The sequence below is a fragment of the Euprymna scolopes genome, chromosome 30 (assembly GCF_053919585.1).
Source record: "Euprymna scolopes isolate OS-2025 chromosome 30, ASM5391958v1, whole genome shotgun sequence".
Lineage (NCBI taxonomy): Eukaryota > Metazoa > Mollusca > Cephalopoda > Sepiida > Sepiolidae > Euprymna > Euprymna scolopes.
This window is the reverse complement of record NC_136511.1, coordinates 4,859,859-4,876,493: the sequence shown is the minus strand read 5'-3', so window position 1 is coordinate 4,876,493 and position 16,635 is coordinate 4,859,859. Positions and strand designations below refer to the sequence as shown.

At 36.7% G+C, this 16,635-nt stretch overlaps 1 protein-coding gene and 1 long non-coding RNA gene across 2 annotated transcripts in view; one reads left to right on the top strand and one right to left on the bottom strand.

The window, feature by feature from the left end:
* Nucleotides 1–16,635, top strand: part of LOC145254638 (large neutral amino acids transporter small subunit 2-like) — a 314,875-nt gene that overhangs the window by 221,681 nt on the left and 76,559 nt on the right. The window contains exons 4-5 of the mRNA XM_080113258.1: nucleotides 4,942–5,067; nucleotides 13,916–14,015. Coding sequence (XP_079969384.1) covers nucleotides 4,942–5,067; nucleotides 13,916–14,015 — 226 coding nt within the window. The remainder of the gene's footprint in view (nucleotides 1–4,941; nucleotides 5,068–13,915; nucleotides 14,016–16,635) is intronic.
* The window catches only part of LOC145254640 (uncharacterized), a 215,573-nt gene that overhangs the window by 156,751 nt on the left and 42,187 nt on the right, over nucleotides 1–16,635 (bottom strand). The window lies entirely within an intron of this gene.

The following is a 16,635-nucleotide window of genomic DNA, read 5'->3' as shown; positions in this document are numbered from 1 at the left end:
TAGATGTTATTTTTTGTTTTAGTTCGCGATACTTTTTGAAGGAATTTGATTATTTATATGTAAGTGCCATTTTTATGTAAATTCGAGTTGGGAATAATTTTCCCTTTTACCAGTTTGGGGTCCCCAAATGGGGAACGGCATATATATATATATATATATATATATATATTTTGGTAGTAGTAATAATGGAATAATGAATATTTATTGATTTTGAACTACTAGTAAAGCTTAAATCTATAGATCATCCCTCGCAGGTGTATTTTTACGTTTGAGAAAATATCTACACATTTAACATGTAACGGGGGGGGGGGGGAAATAACAATTGTATAATGATATATTTAGAGATTTATAAAGAATTGGAATCAGTAATTGTATCGGAATTGGGAAGTTTTTTTTACACAGGAATCACCACTTATCAAGGTTCAGAGGCCACTCGAGGATAAGGGTTACTGAGTATACATTAGTCAATGTGATTATAGCGTAGTAAACATAAGTAGTGGGAATTTTTTAAATTAGATTACTTAGGGGGGCGGTTCATCAAGAACTTGTTTACATTGGACTTGAAAACAATCAGATTGTAGTCAGCTGGAAAGAAGGCAATCAGAAGAGTTTCACAGGCGAGCAGTACAAAATCGGTAATTGTATCGAAATCGAGGGAAAAATATAGGAATCATCAGTCGCAGTTAAGTATTCATATTATTTCAGACTACTGTTTTTGAGTTTTATTTGCACAGCATTTTGGTTGATGTAACCTCCGATCTTCTTCAGGTGTATTTTGTCAGGAACCTTGCTGTCAAACTTTGGGATATGCATAGAATTTCGAATGGAGCCTTTTATTATATTCACGGGGGTAGCATGCTCTTGTTTCGTCAGCCATGACTAGGTAGAAGTCCCAAGTAATTCGCAATAGTATTTTGTCTGCATTAAGGAGTGAACCTGCAAACTCCAGAAGGATGTAATTCTACAACGGGATTTAACCAAGCACTTTAGCCACTATGCCCACACGTCATTGCAGGCAAAAATACAATTGCAAATTTATGGGAACTTCTACCAAATCCTGTTTAAAAATAGTTTACTAATCAGTTTCTTTCCCTCCTTCAATGACCCATGCCTTCCCCTCTCCCCCAATGATCCCCACCTCTCTTCCCAAGAAAATGAAATGAGTCAGCACCTGCATCCGCATAGGTGTACGATGTGCAGATTATTCTTTGATGTCCACCTTTCTGGTATTTTTCAATCTCTGCGCAACTTATGAGCAGAGAGAGATAACAAAAATCCCCAAAGACTTTTTGATCGATAAAACTTAGGTGATGCCCATGGTAACCTGTACACCTGGCATTAAATGTTCTTTCGCCTAGCGTATACTAACCAGGTGCAATAATGCACTTTTCTTGTTTTTTTTTTTTTACCAGGTGAATTTTATTGGAGATGGGAATGGGTGGGGTGGGGTGGGGGAGTGACAGAATGAACTTTAAAGAATCGCGCACGGCTATTAATAAAAAAGATACCCAGGAGAGTGGCATTTTACTTGTATAGGTTTTGAAACAAAGTGAGTGTTAGTGGCCAAATAGATAATGCTGCAGACTATGGAATTCATAGCTGGGCGCACGTATAGAAGCGGTGCCCCCACCCTCTCTAATTTTTTTTATTTTCATGTTTTTTTGTTTTTTTTGATTTGTTTCAGCGGATTATTGAATGATCACTAATTTGCTAGATTATCCAAAAAATACAAAAAAAAAAAAATCAATATTTTACATTTTTAAAGGGTGTTCCCTTTCTAATATAACATTCTAGCAAGTTGATTCCTCATTTTGGAACCAATAACTTTTTTGGCTAAATTTCGCGAATTCAGCCTTTTTTTTAAAGCTGTTTGGCCTTCAAAAAAGGCTAAATTTGCAAAATTTAGCTGAAATGCTAGAAGCAGCTAATCCTGCCTTGACAGACTTCAAAATAGACTTCGTAGCTTAATGGGGGATGCCCTTTTCTTTTCCCTGCAACCTCTTTCCCACAGAAGAGATGTTGTGAGTCTTTGTTTTATTGTTATTTCCATGGCAAATACTCGTCTGAGCTCCAATGTCTGGTACCCCCTTGCCAGTCTTTCACAAAAAACATCCATCTGGCTGAAACCAGTCAATAATTTTCCCCACTCTTTGGTTTTGATTTAGGCACAGATAATCTACCAAGTTGCCATTACTAACGATTGCTACAATATTATCCCATTGACTACTGTACACTCTATAATACTTATCCTCGAGTGGCCTCCGAGCTTTGATAAGTGGTGACTCCTGTAGAAAAAAAAAAAACGAGTTGATGCTTCCAAAATGGGGGATTGATTTACAAGAACGTTGTATTACAAACGGAGCACTCCTTAAAAATGTTAAATATTGAATTTTATTTTGTATTTTTTTTTTTTTTTTTTTTTTTTGATAATCTAGTAGATTAGTGACTATTTAATAATAATCCGCTGAAAAAAATTTAAAAAAGACAAAAAAAAAATAAATTACAGAGGGGGGTATCACCTTCATACATGAGCCCATAGTTGGAACCCCATCAATTCTATTATGCTAATTTACACATTAATACTATTGTTAACAAGAGGACCACCACCTGTTATCAATAAAATGATTTGTGTTTAATTATTTTATAGTATGAATCATTAAAAGTAGATTTTTATCTTTTGGTTCAGCATCTTATTAATCTATATTTTACTAGAAGGGATACCCTGCATTGCCCGGTGTGGAGGTTTTACTGTAAGGGAATTGATGAACAGAGCCCTAAAAAATGTTTCAAATAAAAAAAAAATGTAAATAGCAGTAAGTACACATGCGAGCCGCAAAAAAAAATTTTTTTTAAATAAGTAGGCAGGTAGGCTCGAACCTGTAATGCTAAGTGGAAAAGGAAGTGAAAAAAAAGTGAACAGTTTAGTCGGCGCACCCACCGTGACATACAACGTCGTCGCCGTTCAAATTAAGCTTATTCATTGCAAGGCGTATGATGACTATGCAAAAATGTCGACAAAAAAAGTGGCCCCTCCTTGTAAAAAAACGGCCCAGTTGACGGTGAAAGAATTAATGTTTTGAGTCAATTTTTTTGGATATTTGTCAGCTGAGTGACTGGGCTTTCAAACAACATCAGTTTTTGTCAGTGTTCATCGGGTGTGTCGAAAGTTTTAGCGAGACATACAAACATGCATACGTTTGAGATTTATATTATAGACTAGCAAGGGTACCGGGCATTGCCCGAGTGTGGAGGTGTAGTAAGGAACCCCGGGAGGGGGGGGGGTAAAGAGAGGTGTTAAAAAAAAAAGAAGTGGTTGAGTCGTTGAGTTCCCCGGCGTTGCCTGAGTCGAGTAAGGAACCTGGGGGAGTAGTGAGCGAGAGGGATCAAACAGTAGGCAGTTTTGATAGAGAGAGAGAAAAAAAATGGAAGTAGGCAGGCAGGCTCAAACCCATAACGCGAAGGAGGAAAAAAAAAAAAGGTGACATCTTTGCCGATGTTTCCATTGTCCGACCGGAAGTGGAAATTAAGCGGAGTGAATCCAACGGTGATGATGACTTTCAAAAATGGCGACACAAAAAACTCCTTGTACAAAACAGCCCAGTTTAGGGTGAAGGAAATGTTTTTGGCCAATTTTCCATATTTGTCGGCCAAAGGGTCGAGCTTTAAATGATACCGATCTCATGGAAATCCGTCACCTCTGTCGAAATATATATATACATGCATATAATACGTATCAGATATGTTTGAAAGCCTAATCACAATGCAATAAAACGAAAATAACCAAATATTTTACTTGTTTGAAATTTATAATTTATATATTTTTGAGTTTAACTTAATTTTGTACATATATGATTTCTTAACTTTGACATTGGTTCCTAATCATGTTTTTTAACAAGGAAGTGTTTATCATCAAAAAAGAAATGCATACTACTTGCCCTTTCTCCATCTTCCCTTCTTTCTTTTCCCCTCTTCTCTCTCTCTTTCCTCTTTTTTCCCCTTGTCTCCCTTTTCCTCTTGTCTCCCTTTTCCCCTTGTCTCCCTTTTCCCCTTGTCTCCCTTTTCCCCTTGTCTCCCTTTTCCCCTTGTCTCCCTTTTCTCCTTGTCTCCCTTTTCTCCTTGTCTCCCTTTTCTCCTTGTCTCCCTTTTCTCCTTGTCTCCCTTTTCTCCTTGTCTCCCTTCTCTCCCCTTTCCCCTTCTCTTGCCCCTCTTCTCTTCTCTCCCCTTCTCTCCTTTTCTTCTTTTTCCTTCTCTGCGTTTTCTCCATCTCTACGTTTTCTCCATCCCTTGTTTTTCTCCTTCCCTTGTTTTTCTCCATCTCTACGTTTTCTCCTTCCCTTCTTTTTCTCCATCCCTTCTTTTTCTCCATCCCTTCTTTTTCTCCGTCCCTTCTTTTTCTCCGTCCCTTCTTTTTCTCCGTCCCTTCTTTTTCTCCTTCCCTTCTTTTTCTCCTTCCCTTCTTTTTCTCCTTCCCTTCTTTTTCTCCTTCCCTTCTTTTTCTCCTTCCCTTCTTTTTCTCCTTCCCTTCTTTTTCTCCTTCCCTTCTTTTTCTCCTTCCCTTCTTTTTCCGATTCTCTTTTTCCTCTTTTTTCCCCTTTTTTCCCCTTTTCCTGCTTTTCCTCCCTTTCCTGATTTCTCTCCCTTTCTCTCCCTCCGTTTTTTTTTTTTCTATCTTACTCACTTTTTATTCATTTTTGTTTATTTATAATTTAGCAGTTAGATAATTAATCTAATTCCTTTGCGCTAGCATATTTTAACTCAGAGTGATTGATAGATAAGTCGTACAATAAGAACACATTTGTGGGTAAGAAGCAATTTCAGCCCAAAACTTTTTTGTCTGCTTACCTGAAAAGTCAGAATTTAGTTGGGTAATGTTGAACGGCGTACAGTTTTTCTTAATCTTTTACTAATGTCTTTCTTTTCTTTTCTTAATTGTTTTTCCAGTATTTATTGTGTTTGTGAACTGTTCCAACGTGAAATGGGCTGCCAGCGTGCAAAGCGTGTTTACCGCCACAAAAATCTTTGCTCTCCTCATCATCATTTTTACGGGATTATATATTTTAATTTCAGGTGAGTTGAAAAATTTTCCATGTTTTTTTTTTTTTTTTTTTACCTTTGCCAAGGTTATGTATTCCATTTAATTTGTAACTGTGTTTGTCTACTGTCTAGCATCCATATCACTTGACCAATCGTCACCAAACTTGGCAAAAATATCAGTTATAGTCTAACTTGGAAATGATGCTACTTTGGGATATCTATCTGCATCATTAGTAGTGTTGAGTGTATAAACTCACTGCTTGGTTCATGTTGTAGACAATGAAGTCTAGCAGCTTATATGACTCTTGGTTGAATTTCAACTTGCGTTTTCAGGCAGAGGTATGCAGTCTCATGACTGTTATGTTCTTGATATTGCTGTAAAGTTAATGCATACTTTATGGAAATACTGCCAGGGTAAGCAGAGAGCGTTCCCATATATAGCACCTGGTATTCCCAATTAATCACCTATTTCATACTGACCAGGTTCAACATCGTTTAACCAAATGCCAATTTTGTGAAGCAATATTTTTTCTTAACTGACCACTTCAATATAAAGATCCCAGAAGTGACCATTCTACAATGACAATTTCAATAAAAAAAAACTTTAAATAATTTATGAAAAGTTAAAAAAAAAACAAAAAAAAACCAAATCCGTGAACAGAAGTTTTGCACCACTTATGTACCAATAAAATAAAGATAAATATTCTCCCCCCCCCATGTCTATTATATAAAAGGCAAAATGGGTGCGCGCATGTCAACAGAAGGCTTTTTTTGTTGAGCTTCTCGCGGCGGTTAGATTCTGGAAGAAGTGTCCTTATATTTTCTAGATCGTAATATCTCAGATTTGCAGACAGACATCGTCTCTATCTTTATTTTAATCGAGTTTTAAAAAGTTCTGCTGTTTCGAGTGTTTGTCTTTCTCGTATAAATAAAACGAAACTAATCGAAGCAAAGGTATCCATCTGGCCTTCCTGGCCAGGACGTATCAGACAATTGCCAGTTCATAAATATGGGAAAATCTGGTGAAGAAATTAATCTGTTTTTTCTTATTTGGACAAAGATTCACGTAGTTGCAATTCCCCATCGACATTTTATCAGAAAATTCTTTAAATCTGTATCAGTCAGCAAGGCATTCCAAACATGGTTAGTTTTGTTTTTAGTAACAACATGTCCAACGTAGTCCGAACGTAGGTAGAAGCAAATATATTTCCTTTACTTTTACTCCTCCCACAAACCCTTAAATCACCGGTTCTTTTATTCATAGTTACTAAATTTTCCCACATATCTATTATAGATGAGGGGCGTGCAATAAGTAATGCCCCTGACCTACTTCCCATAGCAGTAGAGCAACGAAACTTGGCACAGTTATTAGTCTTTCCCTACATAGGAATCACCCAGAGTTATGCATTTCTCCCATCGTTTGATGCAGCTCTGGAGACCGTTTTTGTAGAACACCCCAGGTTGGTCCTCCAACCACGACGTGACTTCAGAAATCAAGGCTGCATCATCTGGGAAACACTTTCCTTTCAAAAACAACTTCATGGCTGGAAAGAGGTGAAAGTCAGAAGGTGCAAGGTCAGTAGAGTAGGGAGGATGGGAGCGGATTTCATAACCACACGCCCGTGCTTCTGATCTGGTGACATGCGAATTGTGGACCGGAGCGTTGTTCTGCAGAAGGATACATTTGCTGATCTTGCCCCAACTCTTGATTTTGATAGCTTCCCTTAATTTCCTCAAAAGTGAAGCATAATTGGCTCCTGTAATTGTGGTACCCTTTGCCAGGAAATCTGTCATCACTACTCCGTCCTGGTCCCAGAAGATTGTGAGCATGACCTTGCCAGTGGAGGGCTGCACCCTTGCCTTCTTTGGAGGTGGTGAGTCCAAGTGCTTCCACTGTATTGACTGGGCTTTGGAATCATAGTGATGGACCCAGGTTTCATCTTGTGTAATCAGTCTTTTGAAAAACTTTGACTCATCTTCTTGGCACATCTCCAAATTAATCCTCAAGCACTCGATGCGTTCTCGCTTCTGTGAGTGTGAGCAACCTGGGAATCCATCTGGCAGACACCTTATGCATATGCAAGTGGTCATGAATGATAGTTTCCACAGACCCTGTATTAATATTGACATCTTCGGCTATTTGGTGAATAGTAATATGCCGATCTTCCAAAATGGCAGCCTCAACTTGACGGACAGGTGTCTCATCAATGGCAGAAGGGGGGGGGGGACGACCAGGTCTGGGAGCTGTTTCCACAGACTTCTGGCCATGTTTGAATTCACGATGCCAGCGTTTTACAAGGTCATATAATGGGGAATTATCACCATAAGTTTCTTTCATTTCATCAAAAGTCTCCTGTGGTGTGCGTCCTTTCAAATACAAAAACCGGGTCACTGCTCGACATTCAACAGGCTCCATTTCACACCTGACTCAGTTCAAACACCTGTAAAACAGAAACCGCAATTAGTTCAGAACTGTAATTTGCCACATAACCCGTAGAGATATAAATTATTGCACCTGCAAAATTTCAGGTAGATCAGACAACTGGAAGTGGATCAGGGACATTACTTATTGCATACCCCTCAGATCATAAATGTACCTTTCACGGGCACAATTTTATCAGGGAGATTATTTATTAATGTCAGAAATAATAAAAGATCATTTACTTATTTGAATATATAAATAAATGTAACAGCTGCTGGCACATATGCAATCGGTGCACAGTCACGTCACAGCAGAAGAGAAGGGAAAGGAAAAAGAAGAGAGAAAAAGAAAGAATGACTTGGAATCATGTATTAGTGTGAAAGGATCTTTTAAAGCAAGGTGCAATCCGAACTTTGAACAAAAAATGGTTGGACAACCGTATGCTGTGGGGTGAGCTACAGACATAGCAATGGAAAGAAAAGCAGAGATTATGAAAACCAGTGTGGTGGCGGCTGGACTTGAGCAGATGTGAGAGTAGAAAAAGCATGGGTGTGACACGGCAGAGTTTTTTTAACCACATGGTAAACAAAGAGACTTTAAAACCAAGATGCAGCCATAGTTTGGAAAGTACCATGAATAAATACCTTTTATTTAAATTTAAAGAAAAGTTTGAGTTGAATTTCTTTCCTCTGTTTCTTTGTGAGACTTTCCTGCACAGCTCTGTTGTTATCTTAACAATCATCAACCTTTAACTTTAAAATGTGAAAAGCATTCATTCCTCCTCTGTGTGTGTATATATATATATATATATATATATATATATATATATATATATATATATATGGAGAGAGATAGAAAGAAACAAACCAAGTTATGTGTTCAACGTTTCGTCTTTATTGTGAGACTTACTTTGGATGAATGAAATTAACACAACAAAACACCAGTACAAATATCTGAAAATATATTTTTTATGAACTGAAATGTATGATCTTGTTCCACTTCAGAAATGCAAAAGGTGTTAGAAATTCAAAAAAGGGGGGGGGATTGTGTTGTGAATGAAAGTAACGTTTTCTTTTTTTTTTTTTTTTTAAATAACGTCATATAGCCGTTAATAGATTTGAAAAGATATGATGCATATGGATGTGTAACTGAAATAAGTGTATTTTTGTTCTGTAATTTATTGACTGATTTTATGCATTTGTTATTATAAGAGGTGTTTTCTATGGTGAGAGAGTAAACCTTTGTCTAGGAATTTACTTATTAATTAATGTCGATACATTATAGAAACCTCCACATTGTTTAATTGTGCTTGAATTTGCGATAAACGCTGATTCAAGAATCTCTGTCGGGGTTTATTTGAAATACAGACCAATCAGTAAGTTGCTGGAATCTGTGTTGAATAGAGATGTATCCAACCACCTCAGCAAAAGTAACCGCTCAGTGACATGCAAAATGATTTCCACTTTGCTAGATTTACAGTAAATCTGTTTACAGGTACATCTCAAAGAGTTGGCGAATTTATCGAACGAGACTTTCTTTGAAAGGGCAATTGCTCTTGACATATCAAAGGCTTTTGATAGGGTATGGCATAAAGGTCTACTCCATAAAATTTGCAGCTACAGTATTGAATGAAATGTCTTTAATTATTAAATAATTTCTCTTTGATACGTTCATAAGAGTAGTGGTTGATGGGCAGAAATCAGAAGCCAACAGTATTAATGCTGGTGTTTCTCGGGGATCTCTCCTGGGCTCAATTCTCTTCCTGATCTACATTAATGCTCTCTCGAATCACATCCTTTGACCATTCGTAGACATTTATGCTGACGATGCTACCATTTATGGCAACACTTCAAAGGCCGTAAATAACCTATTTTTGCTTGTTTTGAAGTCAAAAGTATGATTATGCTGCAATGAATGAGAGAATAATGCATTCCGAGAATTGTTATTTCTTATATCAAATCTGTTGCCAAGGCCGCTGGAAAAATGGTGGGATCTTTCTATTGATCCAGTAGATATCTCACTGCTGATGCAATTCTCTATCTATATAAGAGCCAGGTACGTCCAAGGATGGAATACTGTTGCCACATCTGGGCAGGAGCTGCTAGAAAGGACTTGTCCTGCCTTGATAGAGTTCAAAATAGACTTCGTAGCCTCGTAGGAGATGTCCTTTTCTCTTCCTTGCAACCTCTATCTCACAGAAGAGATGTTGAGAGTTTGTCTCTGATGTATCGTTATTTTCATGGAAAGTGTTCGACTGAGCTTCAATCTATGGTCCCCCCTCGCAAAACTTTCACAAGAAACACTCGTCTAGCTGTAAACACTATCAATAATTCCCCTCACTCTTTATCTGTGTCTAAACCTAAACGTAGATTCCATGAACAAAGCTTTTTTATTAGAACAGCACGCCTATGGAATTGTCTTCCGTTTTCCTGCTTTCCGGCTGAGTACAATATGGTTGTCTTCAAGTCTAAAGTAAATAAGTTCTTGATGAGCCGTTCCATATAAGTTATCAAATTTAACAAATTTTCATTACTAATGATTATTATATTGTCCAATTTCTACTGTACACTCTTTAACCCTTATCCTTGAGTGGCCTCTTGGCCTTGATAATGTGTTGATACCTATGAAAAAAAAAATATATCTTTATTCTATGTTCATTGAGTTTCTCTAATCTACACATTTGATACGGATTGCAATTTCATTTTTTATCTTATGCTGTAGCTGTAAAGGTTCACCTGAAATACTTGAACTGCTTGACGTCCTTAACATTTTCAAACACAGAGGTTTTCAAACTTGACCAAACCAATCTTGTTTCCAGTGAGCTCGGAGCTGCACTAATCAGATGGTTAATGGCTGATGGAAAAAAGACCATTTACTTTTGCAAAATAAATGCTGTGTGACATTATGGAACCCTCTCCCACAGCCAAGATCCTCAAAAATGGGAGGAAATGATTTATTAGCAGAGTGAAAGTATAAGAAATGAGTAAAAATATTTAAGTGTGGCAGTGACTAAGACAGGAGTGGATTTTAGATCAACAGGATGTGTGGATGTTAAAAAAGCGATTAATCAATGCAAAAAGAGAATTGATACACAAAGGCACACAAAAGACGATTGGTAATGTGAGTGGCCGAAAGGGTGGGTTATTTCTGCTTATCTCTGCTTATCTCTGAGACAAAAACAGGCCATTTAGGACATCTGATCTAGAGTCAATAAATTTAGTAGTTAGGGTTGGTTTGTGACAGTTGACAATAGTTTACAGCTCGTGTAACAAAGCGAATGCAAATACTGTGCCGTGTACAAAATGACATAATGAGAAGAAAAAAGAAAAAAACTATAAAAAGGAGAGAGATCGCGTTAGACGTGGGTGATATCATGGCCGTAACGAGAAATCACGCAAGAAATAAATGCTGTTACAATACACACACACAAAAAAAAGAGTAGAGTTATTACTTGTCTTCTGTTCCTTGTGATGTACTTTGTTACATGTGGTGTGTAACGTTACACTAGGAGCAGATCATATTCAACATAATCATGTGGACACACCAGTTCTCGTTAGATCACAGAAGTTAAGCAATGCTGAGCCTGGTCAGTACCAGATCGGTGACCAATTTGGGAATACCAGGCGCTGTATGTAGGTGGACATTGACACTTCCCTGCGAGAGCTGCAAAAACCTAACATCCTCGTCTCCCCTAATGAGGATATCCATGCAACTGGGGACCACTTGTGAGTTTGATACTCCCATGAAACTTCTTCCTTTGGAGGAAGTCGGCTAAAGCTGTCTAGGGTTAGTGCCACTTTGGATGGATGGAGGAGCAAATCAGGAGAGCTTTAGCAAACTCAAAATGTGCTGATGTCAACCAAATGACAGTGATGCCTCAATAGATAGCTAAGATGTGGATGTTATCATTTAGAGTTATTTTCTGCCATAATATCTCACACACACTCGGAGTACAACTGAACGGCATCTTGTGTCTTCTGTTGGGAGCATTTTAAAAATTTTTTTAAAATTTTTTACATAGGAGTCACCACTTATCAAGGCCAGGAGGCCACTCGAGGATAAGAGTTAATGGTTGTACAGTAGTCAATGGGATTATAGTGTAGTAATTGTAAGTAGTGGAAGTTTTATAAATTGGATTACTTGGGGGATGGTTCATCAAGAACTTGTTTACGTTGGACTTGAAGACGATCAAATTGTAGTCAGCTGGAAAGCAGGCAAACGGAAAAGAGTTCCACAGGCGTGCAGTTCTAAGAAAGAAACTTTGTTCATAGAATCTACGGTTTTGGCATAGACAAAGAGTGGGGGAAATTATGGATAGTGGTTTTGGTTAGTAAGGTGTTTTTTATGAAAGTTTGGCGAGAGGAGGGGACCATAGATTGAAGCTTAGACGAGCACTTGCCATGAAAATAATGATAAAGCAGATATAGGCTCGCAATGTCTCTTCTGTGGAAAAGAGTTTGTAGGGAAGGGAAAAGGGCATCCCCCCACTAAGCTATGAAATCTATTTTGAACTCGTCCAGCAGCTCCTTCCCAGATGTGGTAACAGTACTCCATCATTAGACATACCTGGCTTTTATATCGGTAGAAAATAGCATCAGAAGTGAGATATCTACTAGAGCTGTAGAAGGATCCTACCATTTTTCCATCAACCTTAGCAATGGATTTGATGTACGTGTTCCATTTCAGATCAGGAGTAAAGGTCAAGCCCAGAAGCTTGTCAAAATATGGAGCCTCCCAAAGATGAGAGCCATTCATTTCAGTTGACGCCAGATGAGGATCAGAGCCGTGATGAAGTAAAGATAGGAGCTTGATTTTTAGATGCATTCAAAGTAACCAGCCACCGCTTTCCCCATTACTTGTAAACCAGAAAAAAAAAAACTTTCATTTTTTTTGGGGGTAGTTTTATTTCATTCATATTTTTATTATAATTAGGGCAACCTAAAAATTACGATTTAATGTTCACTGAATGTTCTTATAATGTGAAGTTTAAATGTTTTGATTGATTTATGAAGTTTTTTTATATAATTACTTTGTTAAATTAACCTTATAAATGCAATTTTTAGTTTGTCCTAATTATAACATTTTGTGTTTCATAATTTTTTGTTAAGCCTTTGTACTTTTGCTACATTCTGGTTGTAACAAAATATTTAATGATGTACGAAACAGAACGAAAAATGAAAAAAAAAAAAAAAAAAAAAAAGGAAAAATTTCATATTCGTATGCATACAAAAAAAAAAAAAAAATGAAAATAAATTGGTAAATGTTTTGAACGAAACTGAATGAAAAGAAACAAAATTCCCCTGCAGGTAAGTAAAGTTTGAGGTGTCATTGTGAAATGGCAGGCAAATTTGATTTGCAAGCAGTAAATAATTTGCCCATTAGCAGGTAAATTATTTATGACAAGGCAAATGCCTACTTCCTATCACTGGCTGCCTTGCTGGCACTTTAATATAGGTAAAAAAAAATTTAGATCAGCTTCCCCGAGGGTGGGGGTGCGGGTCCAAAAAGCACGGATGCATGTGTATATATATATATATATATATATATATATATATACAGTGTGTGTATAAGTGTATTGGGGTGGAGAGGGCTCCCGTAAGCCGTGGTGAAGGCAACCTTTCTAGGAGAAGCAAATCTCTGATTTAAAAAACCATAAAGCGGAAGACCATTACCCGCATTAAGCTGGTAATTTGTTACTGGCTATCTTGCTCTTGCTTGTTGCTGGATCTCAACGTTTTGAACCGAGAGAGAGACTTAGCTGTCGTACAAAGCTAAGACTCTGTAACATCATATTTGTATAGATACTCCCTCAGGCATTTGGGCTCATGGATTTTAAATGTCTGAGGGAGTGGCACTCGTCTCACAAGACGTTGCAATCATCATCATATATATATATATATATATATGTCTATAATATAAAGCTGAATGTGTGTGTGTGTCTGGTTTCTCTCTTTTTTTTTTCATTTTTCTTAAACTTTTTCTTCTAGGGGATGGGACATCCAACCAGATGTCTGACATTTACCCCTATTTTAGTGAGTCCAACCAAGAGATCTTTTCAGGATTCTAGCCGTCCCTTTCAGTGCAATCGTTTGTATTTCACTTGCACTTGGTTCACCGGGTATGCTTGCTATGTACTTTTTAAAGTTCTTTTTCATAAGCCCAGTTGCTCCTATGATGACTGGTATAATTGAAACGTCTTTTAATTTCTGGTCACGAATAGGCTCCTATATGGTTGACTATTTTAAAAAAAAACTGATCACATATAATGATAGAAGATGTAGTCATTATTGTAAGATTATCATGAAATTCATTACTCTTTCTTTTTCTTGGCGTAACAGTTGTCAAGCGAGGGGACTTCTCAATCAGGTTTAATGTTAATCTCCCAATTTAAGATTTTGCTATTGCTTTTTGTTACATGAAAGCTCTTATTGACTGAAAAAAGTTTTCTTGTCTTTTTAGGTAAAAGCGAGAACCTGAAACAGCCGTTTGAAAAAACAAACGTAGACATAGGACACATAGCATTATCATTCTACTCGGGATTGTACTCGTATTCTGGATGGTAAGTCATCTCCTTTGTAAACTATTCCGAGAACCTATTTGCTTCCTTACTTTCTCTGTCTCTGCTCTATCGTTAATTTTATTGTACACTACTGGCATTACTTATTAGCCGGCCCTGTCGGTGGGGCATTAGAATACACCGACTGACCCCCCCCCCCTGCAGAGGGTAAAAGTCCCCTCTCAAACACATCAAAGACATCAACGAACAAAAAGCCATAATATATACAGACTCGCTATCCTGTATCATGGCCCTTGAAGTAAAATCTAAACATCCTTTTATCACAGAAATTATACAAGAATACAATGAAATAACCGAAAAAAACAATAAAAAAATTATAATAGCCTGGATACCAAGTCATGTCGGCATTCCAGGAAATGAAAAAGCAGACAAACTGGCTAAAGAAGCCACAAACCACCAAATGGAAAAAATTAAAATACCACACACAGACCTAAAAAGAAAAATCAACGAATATATAGAAAACATGTGGCAAGAGGAATGGAACAAATGCACTGCAAACAAATTGCATGAACATCAACCAATAATTAAAAACGAAAAACAAAAAATTTTTAAAGGAAGAGAAGAAATTGTACTAAACCGAATAAGAATCGGACATACAAAATTAACTCATTCCTACCTAATCAAAGCGGAGGAAACACCAAATTGCACACTCTGCAACCAACAACTAACAATTAAACATCTACTGACAGAATGTAGAAAACACAAACACACTCAGAAGAAATATTTTAAAACAACAAACATTAGAAAAGTGTTCCAGGAAGTGGAACCCCAACAAATCATAAACTATTTAAAAGAAACAAATGTATTCAAACTCCTATAAAGCAAACAAGTAAAATTCAGTTTAGAAAAACAAATCTCTTACAACTAAAACAATTTTTCAGAAAACCTAAAACATCTTGCTTCAAAAGATAAACTTTTTCAAGAAACTTAAAAAATTTTTACAAGAAACTGAAAATCTATTATACCAACAAAACTTTTTTGGCATTAAATGACTCTTAGAGGTTGAAATGCCGTTAAACAAATACACTCACTCACTCACCCTCAATGGGGGTCCTGGATATGACATTAAACTATATCCAGTGGTGAGGCCCCAGCTTGTGGGCTTTGGGGAGTGTGGAGCCACCCTTTAATTACCATTGCTCCCAGATCCACTCTGACCCGGTGTGGTAGTACCTGTTAGGGTCCCAACTATGGGTTAAATAGAAACCGACGTGAAAACAAATATATTCTATTAAAAAAAAATTTTCTTCAAAATCTTTGGATTCGGCATTAAATAACCCGAAAAGGGTTGATATGCCGTTAAACAAAAACAACCAACCAACTACATACATTAGCAATACACATGGATGATAAACGGCTTTGGATAATCACAGATTTCAAGGTAGTTCTATTAAAATAGGTATATATATATATATATATATATATATATATATATATATAAAGCGAAAATGTGTGTGTGTGTTTGTATGTTTCACAAAAACTTTCGACAGAGGCCACGGATTTTTGCCAGATTTGTATCCTTTTCAATCTCAAACCTTCTGATGACAAATATCGAAAAATTGACCAAAAACATTCATTCCTTCGCCCTCAACCCGACCCTTTTCTACGAGGAGGGGTGGAAAAAATCGTTCCTTCATGACAAGATGGCTTCTACGCATGTGTTAACAGGCGCAAAAGTCGTACCTTGAATTCGTTTAAATATTATAAAAACCGACCTACATTTGCCCATGCGTCCATAGCACAATGGATAAAGTGACTGCGTCGTTATCTTAAGATTGCAGGTTCAATCCGAGTTATCAGATATATATTTTTTTATCGATTTTTAAACATTTAATATTGAAACAAGATTACTTATATACCATTTTTTTTCGCTTTTTGCTGTGTTTTTTTTGTTTTTCTGAACATGTTCATTTTTTTTCTTTTCCTTTTTTTTTTTTTCCTTTTTTCTTGAGGGGGGGGTTATTTTTTCGATTTATTATAAAAAATTTTTACGTTCGTTTGCTTTTTTTTTTTTTTTTTTTTTTTTTTGTTTTGTTTTGGGTTTTCCGATTTTTTAAAAGAAATCTAAGCAGGGTTATTACTTTGCTTATTCTTTAACCCACCCACCCCTACACACACCTCCAAACACCCGGGCAATGTTATCATATATATATATTTTTTTTGATTTTTAAACTTTTAATATTGAAACAAGGTTATTTATACCATTTTTTTTTTTTCGCTTTTCACTTTTTGTTTTTGTTTTTCCGAACACGGTCATTTTTTTTTTTTTTTTTTTTTCATTTTTTTTTTTTTGGTTTTTATTTTTCCGATTTATTTTAAAGAAGTTTTTTTTTTTTTTTTTTACATGGGAGTTACCACTTATCAAGGCCCGGAGGCAACTCAGGGATAAGGGTTATTGCGTGTACAGTAATCAATGAGATAGTATTGTAGTAATCATTAGTATTTGAGATTTGATAGTGTCTTGGTTTATGTTGGATTTGAAGACGTTCAAGTTGTAGTCAGGTGGGAAACAGGCGAACGGAAGAGAGTTCCACAGTCGTGGACTTCTTAGAAGCCCTGCTCATGGAATCTACGTTTGGATTTAGGCATAGATAAAGAGTGG